This window comes from Neltuma alba, unplaced genomic scaffold, assembly GCF_004799145.2.
Source record: "Neltuma alba isolate B1F8T4 unplaced genomic scaffold, ASM479914v2 tig00002863_pilon, whole genome shotgun sequence".
In the NCBI taxonomy this organism is placed as follows: domain Eukaryota; kingdom Viridiplantae; phylum Streptophyta; class Magnoliopsida; order Fabales; family Fabaceae; genus Neltuma; species Neltuma alba.
In genome coordinates, this window is record NW_021633048.1 from 773924 (window position 1) to 795793 (window position 21870).

At 32.5% G+C, this 21870-nt stretch overlaps 2 protein-coding genes and 1 long non-coding RNA gene across 3 annotated transcripts; all 3 read left to right on the forward strand.

The window, feature by feature from the left end:
* The first annotated feature begins 1600 nt into the window (after window positions 1-1600).
* On the forward strand, window positions 1601-10757 carry LOC114739602 (uncharacterized). Its single transcript, XM_028927681.1, has 6 exons — window positions 1601-1907; window positions 2035-2205; window positions 5794-5925; window positions 6062-6190; window positions 6400-6654; window positions 10596-10757. Exons 1-6 carry the CDS (start codon window positions 1860-1862, stop codon window positions 10755-10757), a joined length of 897 nt encoding a protein of 298 aa, XP_028783514.1. The 5' UTR covers window positions 1601-1859.
* Window positions 10758-18752: 7995 nt separating this feature from the next.
* LOC114739522 (uncharacterized) lies at window positions 18753-19558 on the forward strand. The gene is made up of 2 exons (XR_003739612.1): window positions 18753-18847; window positions 19010-19558. It is a non-coding gene; the product is annotated as an uncharacterized LOC114739522 (long non-coding RNA).
* A 1097-nt stretch (window positions 19559-20655) lies between these two features.
* Window positions 20656-21870, forward strand: LOC114739521 (uncharacterized). Its single transcript, XM_028927588.1, has 4 exons — window positions 20656-20714; window positions 20802-21051; window positions 21298-21426; window positions 21516-21870. Exons 2-4 carry the CDS (start codon window positions 20992-20994, stop codon window positions 21789-21791), a joined length of 465 nt encoding a protein of 154 aa, XP_028783421.1. The 5' UTR covers window positions 20656-20714; window positions 20802-20991; the 3' UTR covers window positions 21792-21870.

The following is a 21870-nucleotide window of genomic DNA, read 5'->3' on the forward strand; positions in this document are numbered from 1 at the left end:
CGTATGCACAACACAAAGGCATATAACCCTAAAAGAGCAAAACTCTCTGGTTGGTTTCCGAGAAAAACATATATATGATCTGAGGCATTTATGCTTTTCCTATCTTATCTTTAAAGCCGAAACAACTTTCGGTTCAATCAAAATGAGCCAAAGAGGCTCATCAAAATTGGGTTTTGATGACGCACGTACTTACATGAAGTTGTGATTAGATAGAACTCATCTTAAACGTATCTTCTTCTTTTGACCTTTTCAGCTTTTCTTCTTAAGAACTCAATTTATATATAATATTATACGATCTCACAAGAAGCGCACAAGTTTGGATACTTGACTTTTTGCCGAAATCAAACACGTAGCCTTTTTGTGTGTGTAACTTAGAATATTCTGAAGTTACTTTGGATTTGAAACAACTAATCTTTGTTGAGTCGGGAATAATAAGGTTAAAGCTCTCATAACAAGTATGTTTTTCAGAATTTAAACATGTATTATCTGCTTATTATCATCTCAACTAATAACTTGTTGATCAAACACATAGCCTTCAACCCTGCTTTATGCGTTCTAGTGTGGCATGAAGAAAATAAGCCATGAAGATGTATAGGTTAAAATTTAAATTACTTAATTTTTTGTGCTTTTACTCTTTTCCACGTTTCACATTATTGATTTTTCACTTGTTAATTAAAAAGATTCGGAACAATCCGGTTTAAAGGGATTTATTCCTTTACACTTCTATGCAGTTCATCTTTTCATCAACACGCAGCTCATAACAACATCAAGTACTACAAGGAGAGAAATATAACGGTATCTGTCTTTTCCTTTAGTAGTGGAGAGAATTGAAATAGAATAGGAATCTCATACTTCATTCCTCATTATTAACTCATCATTACATAATTAAAATATCAACAACAACAAAAAAAAGCTGGGAATGATATTCACGAACATATAACTTTGGGAGACATATATATCTCATTTCATTTGATCATCTATCGACTGGATTCATCAAGGTGATGGCCCATAAAAGGTTTTAGGTTTGGGTTATATTGCTCACAAGTAACAAAGAGCAATTCATCCTAGACAAACTAACAAGGTTAACTCTAATAGAAAGAGTTAGTCTTATATAATATGGTGAATTAAGTTTCGAATTTTCATTAAGAGATGTGTCTAAATTTAATATCAGATAATATCTCAAATAAGATTGCTTTTAATAAGAAGATAAATATGCAGTAGTAAACAAAAAATCGTCCCAAGGAGTGATTTCATCACTATATGCAATAGTTATTAGAGGCCTATTTTGTTATCATACGAAAATATTGTATGTCAAGAATATTTTTTTAAATCCACACACACACACACACACATATTTGGCCTTCGATTTTTACATTAGCATAAGTTGACTTTACTTGGAGTGGGGTGCAAGGGGTTGATTTGGTTTCAGCCCTTTCGTTGATAAACGACATTTCGGCGATATTTATATCTATGCTGCCTTCCATTGACCTTAATTTCTCTATTCTCTTTAATCCCAGCACGTCAAAACTTATATGTTGATCTCTCACATTTATTTACTACACAGACTCCACATATCATCAAAGCCAGGCTGCTCCAAGCTGGTGCCGAGCATATGATCATTTATGGCAAAAAGAGATGAAGAAACCGGTTTGGTGCAGAATACCTCATCACCATAAAGTGAAGCTGAAAAAACAAAACCCAATAATATTGTGGGTTATCCAAATCAGAAATTATGTGTTGATGTTGTTGATGCAAAACATGTACAGAATAAAGCTCTCCCCTTTTGTTTGGTGAAAATTTGGCCCAGAGACGCAGATCCCAAGTCCAAACTTGAAGATGCAGTCAAACTGTTTGAGGAAATGGATCAGAGACTTCTTCAGATATCGGAAAAGATCAGAGACAAAGTAGTAAGTGAAAAGAATGACATTTCTTTTTTGGGTTTGATAACACTAATATTTATTAATGGAAAGATTGAAAGAACAATGGTGTCAAATGATCTTACTGTTCTGTATGTTTGCTTTCTGCCAATTGCAGTTTCGTCGTGAAGATGTGCTTTATAGGTTGAGAATTCTGAAAAAATCCGACCTTTACGAACTCAGTCGAAGTATTCAAGGGAAAAAGGACTCACTGACTCGCTTGAATACGGCACTCGATTATTTTTCTTTTCCACTGTCTCGTGCATCAGAAGAAAAGCTTGAGAAACATGTAAGAAAAAAAATCCAAACTGATACAGATTATATTCTCTCTTAGCTTGATCATGTTATGAAACTAAACTATATAGGCTGTTTTATAATCCGATTCAATCACCAGTCCGATTTTCCCATCTAGTTTATGATGTCCCGTCTTGATGGTTATGTTGCAGAAGTTGAACTTCCAGATTCAGCATAAGACCAAAAATTTGGCCCAGGAGAAGCACCTGTGCAGAGAGATGAATGTGAGCCCGAAGAGGAACAATGCTTCAGTTCCACTTATGGTAGAGCTTAGTGACACTGTAATTTTTTTATTTAACCTAAAAATTTATTGAATTCATTATTCGGTCTTCTTCTAATAATTAATGCCCTTTTGTTTTTGTCATCCGTTTTTTCATGAAATTAAATAACTGTAGTTATGGACCATTCCGAGAACATATGAATGCTGCCACAAGCACTACAAGAAGAAGAAATATGAAAAACTAGTTGAAGAAATCAAACAATTTCAAGCGACAAGGAAGATATCAGAAGGGTCAATGAAAACAATGAGAAACCTAGCAAGGTAGGTTATAGTTTTATGCACGTTTATTTCTTCATTTGGAGGGAAAAAAATTTATTGGACACACACAACACCAATTTGATTAAGATGATCTCTCCGGTGACTGATGCTATCTTTAATTTGTTTTTTATAGGTCATATGCGATGATCTAACGGATATGGTAAAGAAGAAGAGAGAACTTGAGATGAAAATTGAATCCTTTGAGAAAGAATTAGAGAGTATAAATGAAGAAATATGGTCAATTCAGGAGCAGTTGATGAATTATAAAGACAAGCATTACAGAGATAAAGAGGCTTCTCTTGTGATTCTTGAGCATCACAGAATTCTTGAATTTAGGTGGTTCCTCAGATATGGCAACTTGGGACATGGTTCCATTGACTCGAGTAATATCAATGGGGATGTTATAAATGGAAAGACACGTTTCTTGTATTGGGCGAGAGAACTGATAACCTCATTTGAATAGTGCATGTGGTCTTTGTATGTGGGGGCATTAAGGATAATTTTCAAATAGGATTTCGATCCTCTTTTGTCAAACAGTTCCTTCTACCTTTTTGTAAGATTATATTACTATCTCCGGTCCTAATTATAAGACCTCGTTTGTAGTAATTATATCTAATTATAAGACCTCGTCTGTAGTACTTCCGGTCTTAATATAAACGAGGTCTTATAATTAGAACCGGAAGTATTACAAACGAGGTCTTATAATTAGGTATAATTAGGATCGGAGGTAGTAATTATTTTGATAATATTAAAAAGAAAATTAGTTAAACTAGAGAAGTTGACTTTTCTATATGGCGGGGGCTCCAGGAGGGTTAATTGACTTTAACGTCTTAATCATTACGGAAAGCCTATCATATATTAGATATATGAACGACAGGTTGTTTCATTGAGTGAAAACGAGAGTTTTGCACATTTAAACATTAAATAAACATGAAAGAGCCATGGATTGCAAAGCAAATTTGTTTGGTATGTATGAATGAGATTTCTCCTGTACCAAAAAAAAGAAAAAGAAAAAGAATGAGATGCCTCGATGGGCTATAATCCGTAACAGTCAAATGATTCAATAGCTTTGGCAATGGGTGACGCAACCTACGATCAAATTTCCAAATTGAGAAGTGTTTTTTTTTTGGGTGAAAAAAATTCTAGACAAGAGGTTTGGCTTACTCACAAGTCAAGGGTTACAAGAAAACTAGCCAGTCTCAGACAACTCATCTGCCTTTCGGTCATGTACTACTCATTTTGGCTATCGGTGTGCCTAGGTTATTAGTCAGGATAGAGCATTAGCCACGTGGGAATTAGCTCCAATTAGTGTTGCAGCCTTTCACTCTTTATCCATCCACTTCTCATATTCCCACCTTCATTTCATTCAAGTATCTTTTTTGCCATCCATTAAAATATAGTTTTCTTAAACCAAATATTATTGTAATATTTATGTATAGTTACTGAATAGTGGAACCTATTATGATAATTTATATTCATATAGATAGATAGATATATATATATTTGTATCATTTCAAAAAGTTCCTGAAAACAAAAGTGACATCATTCGGAGATGAAATTGTAGTTTAACACAAAATCTAATATTCATTATCTTAATTTCATCATGTTTTCTTTCTATGAAAAAATTGCAAGCGTAAAATCTAAATTTGAAGCAAATTCCATGGTTTATAATTCATAATTAAATAATACTTATAGCTGATTTATCATGTTTTTATAACTAATAGTTTAGGTGAGGTAATCCTGAAACTAATTAGGGTGTTGAGACATTGCCTCAAGGTAAAAATTATTAATAGGAATCTTGACATATTAGCTACTAACAAGGCCTTCATTTTCAGCAGTGGGATTGGAATCTATTAATCTACATGCTACCTCTGGCTTTGAATATAATAGCTAGTACATGAGTTTTCTTTGGTAAAAAAATAAGATCCCAATCTATCTTTTTTCTCAAATTTATAATTCTTTTCCTAAACTTTCCTTACACTTATTAAGGGTTATTCAAAAAATACAACGAAGAAAATTATGATTCAAGCAAAACAACGAAAATGTCAATATATTCTTATATTTAACAAGGGCGAGACGGCTATATTAAACATAATACATAGTATCACCGGCCAAAAGCACTTAGTTTTAAATTATATATTCTATTCACTATTTATTATTGAAAAATTATTTATCTATGTCTATATATGTATAGATAAACTGGTAACAAGCAGCAATATTCAAGGGTCATAATTATATGTGGCTATTTTTGAGCTCATGCGATGCAAAGAGGGCCGTATATTTTTCGGGGGGAAAAATATAAACAAGTCCCTTTGGTCCTTGTTTTATGATATTTGAAAGTAGACTTTTGCGTGGGGAGCAAGGTGTTCTTTATTAATTTAGCCCTTAGGACGATCCCTTTTTGTTTCTATAAACCAGCAGTTCAGCAACAACATTAATGCAACCTCCCAGTTATTTTTCCATATAATTCTCTTTAACCCTTACGATTATTGATCCCAAACCTGGAATATGATAAGAGGCTTTTGTTTTGTAAGAATTTGGCCACAAGACGGTGTGGATGCCCAGTCCTTAGTTCAAGATGCAATCAAACTGTTTGAAGAAAAGGATCAGCAACTTCTTCACATATCTGAAAGCATCAGACAAAGACTGGTAAGTGCAAGGAACATCAGTGACGATTTTCTTGTTTAATTTGATATATCTTGAGTATAATTCAAACTAATGAAAGATTAACAATGGCGTCATTGATATCATAATTAATTGCAGAATGATCGTGAAGATGCTGTATCAAGGTTGTATTATCTGAGAAGAAAAGATCTTGACGGACTCAAAGGAAGAATTGCTTCGAAAAAGGACTTATTGACTCAATTGTATATGGCACTGGACGAAGTCTCTTTTCCAAAATGCTGATCGGAAGAAAAACTTGAAAAACACGTAAGTACCAAAAAGCTAATGTAATTCAAAAAAACTATGTTAATTCTCTTGTCTAAGAAAACTGAATGAACTCTGATTTTGTGTCGTTTTATAATCTAAATATTGGTGGAGCAGAAGTTGAATTTCCGGATGCAGCATAAGACCAACAATAATTTGGCCCAAGAAAGGAAATTGTTCAGAGAGATGAACTTGAGCCGGGAAAGGAATAATGCTTCAGCCTTATCCATAGCAGAGCTTAGATTCAATGTACGAAACTTACAAAAACCCACTTGTTGTTTTGGTTAAATTGTTTTTAATCCATTGAATTTTATTATTACCTTAATTTTGATTTTGTAACGTCTTTGCCTTTTTCCTAATTATGTGGGTTATCAAATGATTGTAGGTATCTGCATATTGTCATCATCACGACAACCGGATGAAGCGAGACATGCTACTTGAAAAAATCAAACAATTTGAAGTGACAAGGAAAGTCCCAAAAGGCTTAAGGGAAGCAGTGAAAAACCAGATCAAGGTTATATAAATTTTATTTAGAGCACATTTGTTATTAGTCATAAGGGTACCCCCTCTAGTTTTACATTATTAGTCTTCACGAAGATTTCTTTGATTCCAATTTAACAGAAGCAATTAATTAATTGTTGTGGCATATTTAATTTCCTCTAAGAGTTGTGATGATCATTAATGTGTAGTGTTATTGATATGTTGTTAATTTGCGTTTAATAGGCGGTATGTGATGAGTTAATGGAGATGAGGAAGAAAAAGAAGGGAGTTGAGGCCAAAATCAAAGTGGCTGATAAAGATTTAGAAGCCATAAATGAAGAAATTTGGTCATTTCAAGAACACTTGAAAGGCGATTACCAGAGAAAGGAGGCTTCTCTCTTCTTTCTTAGGACGACGGATACTGATAACGGTTGGGTTCTCAAATGTGGCAAATTAAACAACAATTCTATTCACTTCAATACAACCTCTGCAGAAAATGTAAATAATGGAGTTATTAAAATTCTTTTCTGTTTTGTTTCCCTATTGAAATAAAATAAATCCTTCTATGATGATTCTTCAATAATAGAATTTGTAAATGATATTTACAAATAATTAGCTGTGAGTCCCATGCATTACAAATTCAAATGACCTATATTAACCTTAATATAAGAGCTAGTTCAAGATTTAATTTGGTTTTAATTATAATACTCTAATTCACTTTATTTCTAATATTTGTACATCCATTTTTCCATTAAATGATTCTTATGATGATTAAACATGATAAGGAGTTTTTATCAAGGGATAACTCAAATGCATATAATTAATAAGAATATTATAGGGAAGACAACATTCATTCATTATAAATAACTAACTTAACTAATTTATTTAATATTTATAAATTGGTTGCCTAATTCTTATATTAATATAGGAGGTAACAATTAGTATACATGCACGTAAGAGTATGTGTGGATCTATGAATCTCAAATTAAATTATACAACAAGCTTATCATATTTTATTAAAGACATACATTATATCATTTTTAATAAGGCATCTCACCAAGAAGATTATGTGAAACTGCAACTAATTCATATATAAGTTAAAGGAAAGAAGAAGCATGATCTCAAAATTAAACAACACATTTAATTTTAAAATAAGGTTAATACAATCTTTGGTCTTTAAATTTGTTCTCATTTTGATTTTGATCCCTTGAGTTTAAAATTATAAGTTTTGTTCTCCCAATAGACTAACTGGTCTAGGTTTTTATTACGACCAATATTTTAAATGAAAAAAAAATTTGAGTAACCAAAATTTATGATTTAAATTTAAGGAATTAAAACCAAAATGAAAACAAATTTAAGAGATCAAAAATTATATTAACTTTTTAAAATACATACTTAACAACGAGAGTTAATAAGAAACATAGTGCGGATACATAAATTATCTCCACACACACGGAAGTAGTAAGCTAATTTGGTTTCTTTGTTCTTTTCTCTATTACACACACACACATATAAAATTTGAACTATTTAAATTTAGTTAAATGGTTCTAATTTAGTATAGAAAATAAAAATATTAAATCAAAAGTAATATATTTTGAGAAAAACTAAAATGGAAGAGGAAGTATAAAGAGAAAGCCAGAAATTAGGTTTGTGTAGTTGGAACTAAAATATCAGGCACTATGTTTTTGTTTTCCAATCACCGTATACATACATATATATATATATATATATATATATATATATATAACTTCAGATTCCAGGATACTGACTTTATGGCGTGGGGTGCAAGGATTGACTTATTACATACACGCTTACTTTAAAAAATTTTAAAATATTAAGAATGTTAAGTAAGTTATTATAAATAGGTGTTAGTTTTTTAAGGTATCTTTATTAATCATGTATATTGGAACTACTTTTTCATGGAACTTATTAATATGGGCAATTAATAGGGATATTTTGGAGAGAAAATGATAAATTTGAGAGATAAAATAGATTAAGATATCATATTTAGAATTAAAATAAACATCTTATTTAGCTCATATATTAAATACTATACGCATTTAAATTTACATTCTGTTATACACAAAATTGAAATGCACGAAGAATGATATTAAAAATGTTTGACAATTAGTCAAATCGATCACATTGACAGCCGCAGAGATACCACCGGAAGATGAACCAGAAATTACAAAACAATATAATACTCCTCCATACTTAAAAGGTCAGATATATTTAACTAATTTGATTATATTAATAAGATTAGTTAAGTTAATTAATTATCAAAAATATAAAATGTTTTTTATATGTTTATTCTAAAGCATCATAATTATCTTTTTTAATACCCTACCTCCCTCTCCTAGCTATTTGGTTATGGTTGAGGAAGTATCAACAGAGATAATTTACAAAAAATTGATAAATATAAGTAATAGGTCTTATATTTAGGATTAAAATTTATTGAACAATTTGATCTTATATTAAAGAATGAAGGAGTATTTACTGTTTAGAACTACTTATAGCACCTGAAACAAATATAATATAGAAGAAATTCATAGCCACCAAGCTTTGACATTTGATTTTGGCCAAAAAAAAAAAAAGCTTTGACATTTGATAAACCAATTCATCTTTTTTCCACCCAGTGTGTCCAGATTCAAATTGATCAAACTTAATCTGAATAATTCAGATCAAGCCGAGTCAAGCCTCAAACAGATATTATAGCTCTCATAAATGCATTTTCAATTGCATTTGGCCAATCCCTTAGCTTCTTAATTTTAACACGCACTAAAACCACCACCACTTCCACCGCCATCGCATGTGGAACTTCCACCACCTGAGCTCGACATAGCCGCTGCAACTGCAAGTCCACCGGAGCTTTCCGAAACCCCAGCGTCCGTCGTAGAGATAGACCAAACATATGTCCTCCCACTGTGAGAAATTACACCAGCACCACCACTAGACGCCGGCCGACCAACTTGTCTCCTTGCGTGCTTTATTGACCATATAAAACAGGCACAGAAGCAACTGAAGACGCAAACAAATGATGTTACAAATACGATGATAATTGCTCTCTCTGTTTGATCCATCTCTATCTTTTAAACCTCTCACTGCTATATACGTACATATATGTGTGTGTGTGTGTGTGTGTGTGTGTGTGTGTGTGTGTGTCTAAAACTTGAGAGAGTTGACTTTTATATATGGCGGCGTGGGCTCCAAGAGGGCTAATTGGCTTTAACAAGTTAATCATTTGGAAAGCTTATTTATTAGATATATGCACGACAGGCTGTTTCATTGAGTAAACAAGGTATTCCGCATTTAACAATCAATAGGGGTTATGTTATGTTCAATGTACAAACATGAAACAGCCTTGGATTTCAAAGCAACTTTGTTCGGCATATGCAATATATATATATACTGTATTATGTTCTTAATATAAGAGTTAGTTGATTAATTTGAGTAGATTAAAAAAAATTATTAAGTTAATTATTTTATAAAAAATGTCTTATCTTTCTTAAAATACCTTTGCTAATCATGTGTAATAGCTATGACTACTATTTAATGAAACATTTAACATGCAAAACTCTTACTCCTCCGATCTTTAATATGAGACCTGATTGTTGAGTTGATTTTGGTTGTAAATATAAGACCTATTTATCATATTTATCAATTTTTTCTAAATTATTCCTATGAATACTTTCTTAACCATAATCAAGTAAAAGAGGGAGGAAGGATACTAAGAAAGATGATTATAGTATTTTAGAAAAAAAAACATGTTACATTTTTTATAATTAACTAACTTATCTAATTTTCTTAATCTAATCAAATTAGTCAAATAAATCTTATATTAAGAATCATAGGAGTACAAGGATTATTTTTAAAAAATGATAAATATAAGAAACAAAGTAAATTAAAATTTTATATTTAAAACTATATTGGAGATCAAATTAGTTTTTATATTAAGGAGAGGGAGCATATATGACTGAGATTCCTCATTGGGCTCATTCTTCGAAGAAATGTCATCCGTACAGTCAAATGATTCCATTGCTTTGACAATGGAATGTAACTGTGCGCGTGACGGAACCTATAATCAAATTTCGAAATTGAGGTAGGGTTAATGCAAATTTTAGTCTCTCAAATTTGAGCCTAATTTGGTATTGGTTCTGAAATTTAAAACGTATGATATTTGTCCATCAAATTATGTCCGTTTAAATCCGTTGGTTCGTGGCTTTTTGGCACTGTTAAATCCTGTTAACATGACATTAACACCGTTAAGCGATAAGTTGGACCATATGACTTGGTAATGAACCGCTCGCATGTAGGTGTCACACTAACTGGACATGGACCAAAAACCAAGAAGATCCAAACAGAATATGATGAGAATACGAAACTCCGTACCCCACCATCTTTCTCTTTTCTTCTTCCTTCATCTTTTTTATCCTTCATAGGCTCAGGACCAGATACAACCCAACACCACTGGTTACCAGTGCTACGCTAACCAGACCGGCTCCGGCTACCCTTATTGGACCTACGCCTTTTACCGAGCTTCAGCTCCTAATTTCCTCGACCTCGCCTTCATTGTGACCTCTTCTCCGTTAGTCGTCCCATGATTGCAGGACCAAGCAACATTTCTTCTCCTACTTCAACTTTAGCCCCAAACCAACCCCTCTTCGTTCCTCTATCTTGCTCCTGCAACTTCATCAACTCAACCTTCGGTGCCATCTCCTATGCTAATCTCTTCTACACCATCAAGAAAGGAGACATGTTCTACCAAGTCTCCACGTTTAGCTACAAGAACCTCACAACCTACCCATCCGTAGAAGTCGTGAACCCTACCCTCATCCCGACAAATTTGACGATAGGTGTTAGCACCGTGTTCCCTGTGTTTTGCAAGTGCCCTAACGCGATGCAGTTGCGAAACGGAGAGAACATCCTGATTTCCTACGTGGTTCAACTGAATGATAACGTATCATCGATCGCCACCATGTTTGGATCGAAACCACAGTCAATAATTGATGCTAACCGTAAAAATTTCTGAGAATTTGATACTATCTTCATTCTAGTGTCGCGATTATTGGTGCTGACGCAGCTTCCAGTTAATACTTCGATGCCACTGGCTTCGTCCCGTGCCGCATCACCTATAACTTGCACCGACAGAACAGGAACTGTGAGAGGATTGACGATTGGGTTAGGGATTTGTCAAAGCTCAACAATCAGAACCAGAAAACCCTTTCCTTTCTCCACTCATGCAGATTCTATCTAAACCCTTTCCCCTTTGTTTTTTCTTCTATTGTCGTCCCCTGCGTTTTGCATCTGATTCCCCCTTTTTTTTTTTTTGGGTCCATGTCTAGTTAAAGTGACACCTACATGCCAACTCAGCAGTTCATTACCAGGTCATATGGTCCAACTCATCGCTTAATGGTGTTAATACCATGTCAACAGGATTTAACGGTGCCAAGAAGCCAGGAACCAACAAACTTAAACAAACATAATTTGAGAGACCAATACCACATGTTTTAAATTTCAGAAACCAATACCGAATTGGGCTCAAATTTAAGGGACTAAAATTTGTATTAACCCATATATATATATATATATATATTTGTAGTGACTGAATAGTGCTCCTTGTTTTTTTTTTGGATATGTATATATATTTTTTGGTACCATCTCCTCGTTGGGCTCATTCTGTGAAGAAATATCATCCGTACAGGCAAATGATTCCGTTGCTTTGACAATGGAATGTAGCTGTGCGCGTGACGGAACCTACAATCAAATTTCGAGATTGAGGGGGTTTTTATATAAATATATATATATATATATATATATATATATTTGCAGTTACTGAATAGTGCGCCCTGTTTTTGTGGATATATATATTTTTGGTACCATTTCTACGTTCTCGAAAATAAAGTGACATCATTCGGAGATGAAATTGTAATTTAACACAAAAGAAGTGTTTAGATAAAAACAAAATTATGATTTTAAAATAATTTTTTGGTATATGAAATAAAAATGTAACACAAGTTTTTTTTCAGCTTGTGTGAAAACACTTTTAATATTCACTGTCTTAATTTCATATTTTTTTCTTTCTAAGAAAAAATGTATGTGTCTATAAATTCATGATTTATGATTCATAATTAAATAGTATTATCTCAGTCCTATTTATAAGACTTTGTTTATTAGTTACAAACCAGGTCTTATAATTAGGACACTATTTATGGCTCATTTATCATATTCTTTTTTTCTTTTATAACTAAAAGTCTAAGAGAGTTAGTCCATTAGGGTGTTAAGGTATTCTTTAGACTTAAAAAATCATTTACCGCAGAAACATTCATATATTATTAGCTACAAACGAGTTCTTCATTTCATTTCAGTCTATTATTTGTCCGTCAGCCTTTCCTCTTTTTTGCTCATTAGAAATACTACATTCGGTCCTTAATATAAGACTTTGTTTGACTTTTATTTTGATTCTAAATATAAGACCCTAATCCACTTTGTTTCTCGTATTATGTATTTTTTTTTCAAAAGTAATTCTTCTAACAATTTTAGTTCTAACCAATGTATTTAATTAGTAAAGATATTTTAGAAAAAACAATACATATTTATTACAAATAACTAACTTAAACTTTTTCTTTAATCTCCTCAAATTAGTTAACTAGCTCTTATAATTAGAACTAAAGGTAGTAATAAATATGTAAAATTTGTAAATTTCTTTGAAAAAATATAGAGTATTAAGATTCAAATCTCTTTACGTTATTTAAGTGATTTGATTTCTGTCGTTTTATTCACAAAAAATATTTTATTCTTTTTATTCAATCTAACCATATTTGTTCAATAGAGTAACTTTTGATTTTTTATTTTTTTTTCCCCAAAAGAAAGCCTCCTCATGTCTTCAAAAATAGAATGAAGAAAATTATGATTCAAGCAAACAACCAAAATGCGGCCCTTTTATATTTAACAAGGGCGAGGCGGCTATATTAAATGTAACACATAATTTCATCGGCCTAAAAACAATCATAATTTGAATTATATGGATTGTATTCATTATTTGTTGCTAAAAATTATTTGTTTATGTCTATTGTATATTATAAAACTGGTAATAATTGACAGCAACACTTGTTTCATGAGTCATTATTGTGGCTATATTTTTGAGTCTTTGGCCCTTGTTTAATTTATTTATGATATTTGAAGGTTGACTTTGCGTGAGGTGCGAGGTGTTATTTATTAATTTAGCCCTTAGGACGCCCTTTTGTCTCTATAAACCAGCAGTTCATCAGCAACAACTTTAATGCAACCTTTAGTTGACTTTTCTGTATTATTGTCTTTAACTCATACACTTGTACGCTTGATTATTCATCTCAAACATGAAATATGATAAGAAAATTTAGTTTTGTCAGAATTTTGCCACAAGATGGTGTCGATGCCAAGTCCTTAGTTCAAGATGCACTCAAGCTGTTCGAGGAAAAGGATCAGCGACTCCTTCAGATATCTGAAAGCATCAGACAAAGACTGGTAAGTTCAAGATTTTATTGTTTGATATCACTTAAATATACTCAAAGTGAAAGATTGATAATGCCATCATTAATCTGATAAATAATATATACATGTCTGCTTTCTGACAATTAATTAATTGCAGAAAGATCATGAAGATGCGGTTTCAAGGTTGCATTATCTGAGACGAAAAGATCTTGACGGACTCAAAGGAAGCATTGCTCGGAAGAAGGACTTATTGACTCAACTGTACATGGCACTAGATGAATTCTCTTTTCCAAAGTGTTCATCGGAAGAAAAGCTTGAAAAACGCGTAAGTACAGAAAGCCAAAGTAATTCACAAAAGCTACATATTAATTCCATTGTTTAAGAAAATTGAATGAACTCCGATTTTGCGTCATCTTGTACTCTAAATATTTGAGGATCAGAAGTTGAATTACCGGATGCGGCATAAGACCAAAAATTTGGCCCAAGAAAGGAAATTGTTCAGAGAGATGGACTTGAGACAGGAAAGGAATAATGCTTCAGCCTTACCTATACCAGAACTTAGATTCAACGTACGTAACTTACAAAAATCCACTTGTTCTTTTTTGGCTAAATTGTCTTTTTTTAAAACCAAGAGGTTAAATTATTTTTAATTGCCTTAGTTATGATTTAGTAACGTCTATTTGTTCTTTTCTTATCTGGGTCATCAAATAATAATTATAGTTGTCTGCACATTGCCGTCATCACGACAACCGAAAGATGTGTGACAAACTACTTGAAGAAATCAAACAATTTGAAGTGACAAGGAAAGTCTCAAAAGGCTTAAGGGAAGAAGTGAAAAACCAAATCAAGGTACGCGCACAGAGAGAGAGAGAGAGATATATATATATATATATATTATAGCACATTTGTTATTTGTTACAAGGGTGCCCTCTAATTTTACATTATTGTTCATAAAGATTTCTTCCAATTTAACAAAAGCAATTAATCATTATCAATTTGTAGCGTTATTGATATTTTTTTAATTAATTAATTTGCGTTTAATAGGTGGTATGTAATGAGTCAATGGAGATTAGGAAGAAAAAGAAGGAAGTTGAAGCCAAAATCAAAGCGGCTGATAAAGACTTAGAAGTCATAAATGAAGAAATTTGGTCATTTCAAGAACACTTGAAAGGCAATTACCAGAGAAAGGAGGCTTCTCTCTTCTTTCTTAGGACGACGGATATTGACAACGTCTGGGCCCTCAAATATGGCAACTTAGAAAATAATTCTATTCGCTTCGATACAATCATTGCAAAAAATGTAAATGGAGTGATTGAAATTCTTTTTTCTGCTCGGTATACCTATTGAAAGGCAACTTAGATAATAAATCCGATCATGATCATTCTTCAATAATATTATTTGTGTATGATATTTACAAATAATTAGATACGAGTCAATACATTACATACAAATTGAAATCAGCCAGTGTTTTTAGTTTACTCATGAACAGTGTAGCTTATCATATACTCCTTTTGTCCTATTTATATTTATAATATATATATAGTCATCTCATTAAATTTTTAGAATGAATGCAATAACTTGCCCCTCATTTATTATTTGGTAGATTATTATTGCTCTAAAAAGTGAATTATTTAAACAGGGATAAAATTAAAAAATTGTAAAAATTTTAAGATAAAATTAATGAAATTTAAGTTTTTTTATTCTCATGAAACTTGTTGAAAGTAACATATCAATAGGATAAGAGAAGTAGTTAGTATGTATGCATGTAAGAGCGTGTGTGTGTGTGTATAAATCTCAAACTAAATTATACAATACTTATCACATTTTATTAAAATTATGTGAAACTGTAACAAGCAATGTTCAAAAAACGGGACCGGACCGGCCGGTTCAGACCGGAAACCGGTGGACCGGCCACTTGTCCGGTCTGATTCATGCTATGAACCGGAAAATTTTTGAATCGGTATGAACCGGTTCGAACCGTAGTGACTCGGTAATAACCCGGTCAACTCGTTGGGTTAGATGGGTTAACTGGGTCACTCTTTTTTTAAAAATAAAAACCAGAAATTGGAAGTTTGAGGAGAAAAAGAAAGAGGAGGAGGAGGGCGGAAGAGACAGCGGCGAGAAGGAGGAAGAATGGAGAAAAAGGTAGGGAAGAGGAAAGCAACTTGCCAAACTTTTCTTGGAAGCATAGAGCGCATATGTCGGAGTGTTGATTTTGCAAGCATCATTGCTGCCATGTCCAGCCTGTTTCTGCTTAGGAGGAGGAGTTGAGGAGGAGAACAAAAATATATTCAAACTTGAGAGAAAGATGAACGAGAACCAATGGGGAAAAATAAGTGAAGGGAAGAAAGGCATAAGTTCTGGAGTTCTAAGTCAAATCAAAACACTGCAGAGAGTTTTTTTTTTTTTAAAAAAAGATATTGTATGGGCAGACTATTCGCTGAGGACTTGCAGGTTAATAGGTTATAACACAACTTTTTTCCTTCTTTTTCGTTCTTCGAAGCATTAATTTGATTTTTTATTCATCTCATCTTTATTTTTTTTAACAGACATTTCTCCCATTAATCCATATATATATCAATTATATATAAATAAATACTATAATTTTGAAGATCGTGGAGGGAAGGCCCGTTAAAAAGAAAATTGAGGAGAGCTGCTTGGGTGTAATACATACTATTTAATAAAACATTCTTAATGTTATTACAACTAAATTATTATTATATTTCTTAATTTTTTGGTTGGCAGCAATTATTATTGTTGTTGTATTTTTTTATCTTCAATTAAATTATATTATTTTAATATTACCGGTTTGATTCGAGTTGACCCCGGTCTGACCCACTAACCCTTGAACCACTACCTTAATCGGTTTAGTGTCCAATTCGGTTTTTTGTTCCTTGTAACAAGTCATATATGAGTTGAATGAGGAAGCATTCTCAAAATAACACCTTGAATTTTAAAATTTTTTCTGTCATCACACCTTGAATTTTAAAATACATACATATATAACAACGAAAGTTAATAAGAAACATATGTAGAGAGGATATACTACTTGATTTTTCCAATTAATGTAACTGTGTTATTATTTAGATTATCTCCACACATGTGCCAGTAATCGGCTAATTTGGTTTCTTTGTTCTTTCCTCTATCTCTTTTGTGTGTGTGTGTGTGTGTGTAATTTGAATGAGAATACATGAATTTAAATGGTTGATATCATATCTATAATATTGGGATGTTTTAAACTATAATGAAAGAGAAAGAAAAGAGAGAGACCGAAACTAGGTTCGCGTAGCTGGAACTAAAATATTAGGCACTATGTTTTGCTTTCCAATTACCATATATATATATATATATATATATATATATATATATTCAGATTACAGAATACTGACTTTATAGCGTGGGATGCAAGGACTGGCTTTGACATATTTAAACATTTGGAAAGCCAAATAAATAATTAAATATGGGTTTCAAGTTTCGACTTTTTTACCCACTCTTTATCGTATACTTATCATCACTTGAGATAGCCGTAAACTTTATGATTAATTGTAACCAATGCAATATTGAAACTTTTGTCAAATTATTATGATTATACTATTTTTGGTTCTTAATACAAGTGTGAATTAACTAATTTGAGTAGATTAAGAAAATTAATTTAGTTATTTGTAATAAATAAATATTGTCTTTTTTAATATATCCTTACTAATCAAGTGTATTAACTAGAATTACCATTACCACAATGACTATTTAAAAAATTAGATAAATATGAGAGACAAAGTGGATTGAGGTCTTATATTTAGAATCAAAATAAAAATCAAATTAGCTTTTATATCAAGGACAGGAAGAAATAAATCATAATTAGAAATTTGAATAGATTACTAGTTGCGTGACTATAAATGTACGAGAGTCAAAATATCGAATTTTATAAATTATTACCTAAGAGATTTACTAAATTCAAGTGACTATATAATTAGTAAGGGATTCACAAAATTTAGACTACTAAAAGTTATCGAAGTTATATAAGCCAAATAAAAAATTGACCCTTTGTTTCAATTTTTTTTTTGGCCAATATTTTAAATTTCTTATGACTTCCTTGGCGTGGGGTGCAAGAGAAATGACTGATAAATACAACCAAAATAAATTGGAGTGCTTACATAAACCAAAAGCCAGCATACATTCAGTAAAAACAGAATTAATCAACTTTCTCATTTCTTGGTAGACTCCGTAAAGAGGCAATCCTAGCAATTGAGGTAAGTGTACATGTTCTTCTCTAATTATAATTTGAACAAGGATGCATTTCAATGTAGCTTTTGATCAGACCTATGGATTCACTTCAATATAATTTGAGTATGCAGATTTTGATCTAAATGGACGAGACAGAAACCAGGGTGAAGCAGAAAACCCCACCAGATCTTCAGGTGCTACTACCATTTTATTTTGTCAACCTTTGGCCCAAAGATGTAGATCCCAAATCCAGAATCAAAGAGGCAGTCAACCTGTTTGAGACAATGGATAAGCGACATTTTCACATGTCTGAAAAGATCAGAAGAAAATTGGTACGTGAAAAGACTCATGCTGTGAGATTTTCCTTTATTCGTTTCCAGTTTGTTTCTGTTTGAGCTCCAAAGAAAGAGCGCGATTAATTTAGACATTTGAGAAGTTATTAATATTAATGTCAATAAACTCAATATATCTATCATGGAGTTTTCTGTCTATATATAGTTTGAATGGGAAGAGGAGGTTTCAAGATTGGATGATCTGAAGTACGACCATCGGGAAGTCCTAAGAAAAATTCAAATTCAAACAAGCAGGCTGGCAAAATTGAATCTGGAGCTACATAATTTGTGTTCTGCTGGTGAAGTGCGTAGGTGGGAAACTACTAAATTTGAATGCACTACAGAACAAGGTGCTGATATCCATGTAAGAGAGAACTCACTCAATTAATATTCTGTTAATCAGATCCAGCCTTTAATTTCATTCGAGGACTTCTTCCTTTGATCTGACTTTAGCTTTCTTGTTTGTTCCCATTCTGATGATTCAGAAGCTGAATTTCTTGATGCTCCATCAGACCAAAAAGTTATCTGAAGAAAACAAATTCTTGAGAGACATGAACTTCAGACAGCAGGGAGAAGCAGATCAAAGAAAGTCCACTAACAGTGCAACATTAAAGGGGAAAGATTTGAACGCTAAGATCTCAAATAAAAGCATAAGAAAGACAATTGAGGTATAAGTGTTCCTAGATTTTGTTTTTTGGGTTATATCTCGAGAACCTCTATATATATCCCCATTCCACCAGGTACAATGGTGTACCAATTTCAAATTAGGTTAATTTCTGTTGCATATAAGCAGTACTGATTGCATTTGGTGTCACGTTTACTTGTAATAGGATGTATGTGATGAATTAATGGAGATGAGGAAGGAAAAGAAGACACTTGAAGCCAAAATTAAGAAAGCTGAGAAAATATCAGGAGCAATAAGAAAAGAGATAAGGTCTTGGGCGAAGCAGTCGAAAGATAAACAACACAGAAAGGAGGCATATTTCTGCATGCTTGACCAGAGAAGGATTTATAACGAGGAATGTTGGGTCCTCCAATATCGTAACTTAGAATCTGTCAAAAGTTGCATGATTTATATGGACAAGTCTTCTTCGACATGGGCAGGCGGCTGCAGAAATTGGATATTAAGTCACAATATCAATTGTTTGTGATTTCTTTTTCTTTTTCTTTTTTCTTAGAGTGAGATGTGATATGTAACCAAATGTTGGTCCCACACGCTTCACATAGTTTGAAAAGAACCGCATTGTTTACAATTTTATGAAAGGTGTAATTTGGTTATTGATTTTGTATATTTTTCATTGATGGTGATTGATATTGATATTGATATTTGTGACATGTAATATTTAACTGGAGAAAGAATGATATTAAGGAAAAAGTAATCCAGCTGTGTCAGCTCAAGTCCTTTCTTTATAACCATTATTATCTTTCGTTTTTATTTGGCCCTCTGATTCTCTCCAAAAATATTGAGTCTGTGAATTTTGATAGTTCAAGCAATTGAAGGATAATTTAGCTAATTAATCGAGAATAATTAAGTTACTTATTGCATCAAGATTATATATAATGATAAAAAATGAACTTCATATTTGTTCTCATTTCTTGGAACAGTTGGAAAGGATATGGATCCGGAACACTTTTTTATTATTACTAGTGGAATCTAAGAAATAATGTATATGATGTGTTAATTAATAATAAAATAAGAAGTACACCTTCTTTCCACGACGATCTTTGAGCAAATTGGTAAATCAGCTATATGAATATTTAACCCAAAAAAGTTTTTTCCCCCATATATGACTTATAGGACCCATTATGTCAATACATAGAGGGTTCAAACTTGCAGCCTCAGGCTTAGGAAAGATTTAAGAAAGGTGTTTGGTGTTATTGAGCTACAACGTCCCGACCAAAATGAAAATTAAAAACAAGTTTGATGCATGGAATATATTCCAAAAAAAGAAAGTTACCATATTATTTTGCTGAAATTTTGCCAAAAGATATTCACATCCAAAATACAGAGTCATAGTGATAATCAGATTGTTTGAGGAAAGGGTCGACAACATTTGAAGATGCCTGAAAAAGTCAAAGGAAAAGAAGTACTTAAAGCATTCATGCTACATAATTTTTAATCCTTTGATATGAAATTCATTTCAGATCATATATACAGCTAAAACATCGTTGGTGATTTTCTTGTCAGTCTTGTAGTGTATTTAAATATGTCAATAAAGTGCAGAAATTAAGTTTGAATAGTTTATATTAATATTGTTAAGCATCATGAAACCTAGCCGCATAGTATATTTCAAATGAATAAAAAAATTATTTTAATAATTTATCTATATTTTGGACTTAAAATATTTGGTCCATCTTTTTTATTCGACATCCTTGGCTTGAGGTCCAAGGCGTTGACTAGACTTATTGTACAACTAGCATCGCGTGAAATACATATAAAAATGCTAAACATTGCCTGACCATGATGAGTTGATAACACAGTTCAAGATCCAAAAGATTTCTCCAGCTTTGGATGATCCATAACTGATAATCAAGGTAAGCAATATTTTTGTTCTTCTCATTCTCTCTTTGAATTCTTTTACCGGAAAACTAAAGCACATCAATATTCTTGGGACGTGACAGATCAGTTATCTCCATGGACGAAACAGAAACCAGTTGGTTGCAGGAAAACTACTCATCAAGGTCTCAAAGTGATGACGAAGCTGAGAATTACAAGAGACGTAAAGATCTGGACGTTTCACTTCCATTTTGTTTCGTAACAATTTTGCCAAAAGGTGCCACGCCCCAGCACGTTTTAAAATAGGCTATAAAGATGTTTGAGAAAAAAGATCAACAACATCTCCATCTATCTGAAAAGATCAGAGAAAAAGTGGTATATATATACAAATTAAAATACTCCAATGCAATATGTTTGATTTTCTTTCTGTCTTCAACTTGAGCTATTATGATCATTCAAATGCTTGAAGCTTTATAAAGCTGCAATCATATCTATGATATTTCATGATATATATTTTGATGATCGAATGTGTCACCATAATGAGGATTAAGATGTTCCTGAGTACTGATACTGATACTGATCCCTGGAATCTGACTCATTAGATGCTTTTTTTGTGTGTAGTTGGAACGTGAACTGGTGATTGGCAGGTTAGAGAATCTGAAGTATAATCTGAGAAAATTGAATCAGAGGATAGGCGAAATAATGGCTAATGCCAAGAGAGATCCACCACCAGAAGATGTGGACGGCCAAGTAAGAACAGAAGATCCCAGTCAATATATTCTCTTAATTACCAGATCTTTTCATAGTATTAGTAATTTGATGTTGCCTACTTTAAATAGGCTGTCTGTGATGAGTTAATGGAGAAGAAGGAGGAAGAAAAGCAGACTCTCGAGGCAAAACTTAAGGAAGTTGAGAAGGAATTTGAGGACATAAAAGAAGAAATATGGTCTAACGTGGATCATTTGAAAGAGAAGCATCACAGAAACGAGGCTTCCGTCTGTACTCTTGACCGGAAGAAAATTCGCAGAAAGGATCGCTGGTTCTTCCTTTTCTGTAACTTGGAATCTATACAAGCTGGTATCACATCTATGAACACGTCTTCTGATACCTTGTAGTTTGTTTGCATCAGAGTCAACAATTTATGACTCTATGTATCATTCCAGTTTCATGTTGAGAGTTTGATTTGGTGTTAAA

Bases quoted from the DNA above. Each gene is read 5' to 3' on its own strand.
- LOC114739602 (XM_028927681.1), top strand. From the start codon at position 1,860: ATGGATCAGAGACTTCTTCAGATATCGGAAAAGATCAGAGACAAAGTA. The intron at 1,908-2,034 runs GTAAGTGAAAAG...TGCCAATTGCAG, and splicing joins AAAAGATCAGAGACAAAGTA to TTTCGTCGTGAAGATGTGCT. The intron at 6,191-6,399 runs GTTATATAAATT...TGCGTTTAATAG, and splicing joins CAGTGAAAAACCAGATCAAG to GCGGTATGTGATGAGTTAAT.
- LOC114739521 (XM_028927588.1), top strand. From the start codon at position 20,992: ATGTTTGAGAAAAAAGATCAACAACATCTCCATCTATCTGAAAAGATC. The intron at 21,052-21,297 runs GTATATATATAC...TTTTGTGTGTAG, and splicing joins AAAAGATCAGAGAAAAAGTG to TTGGAACGTGAACTGGTGAT. The intron at 21,427-21,515 runs GTAAGAACAGAA...TACTTTAAATAG, and splicing joins CAGAAGATGTGGACGGCCAA to GCTGTCTGTGATGAGTTAAT.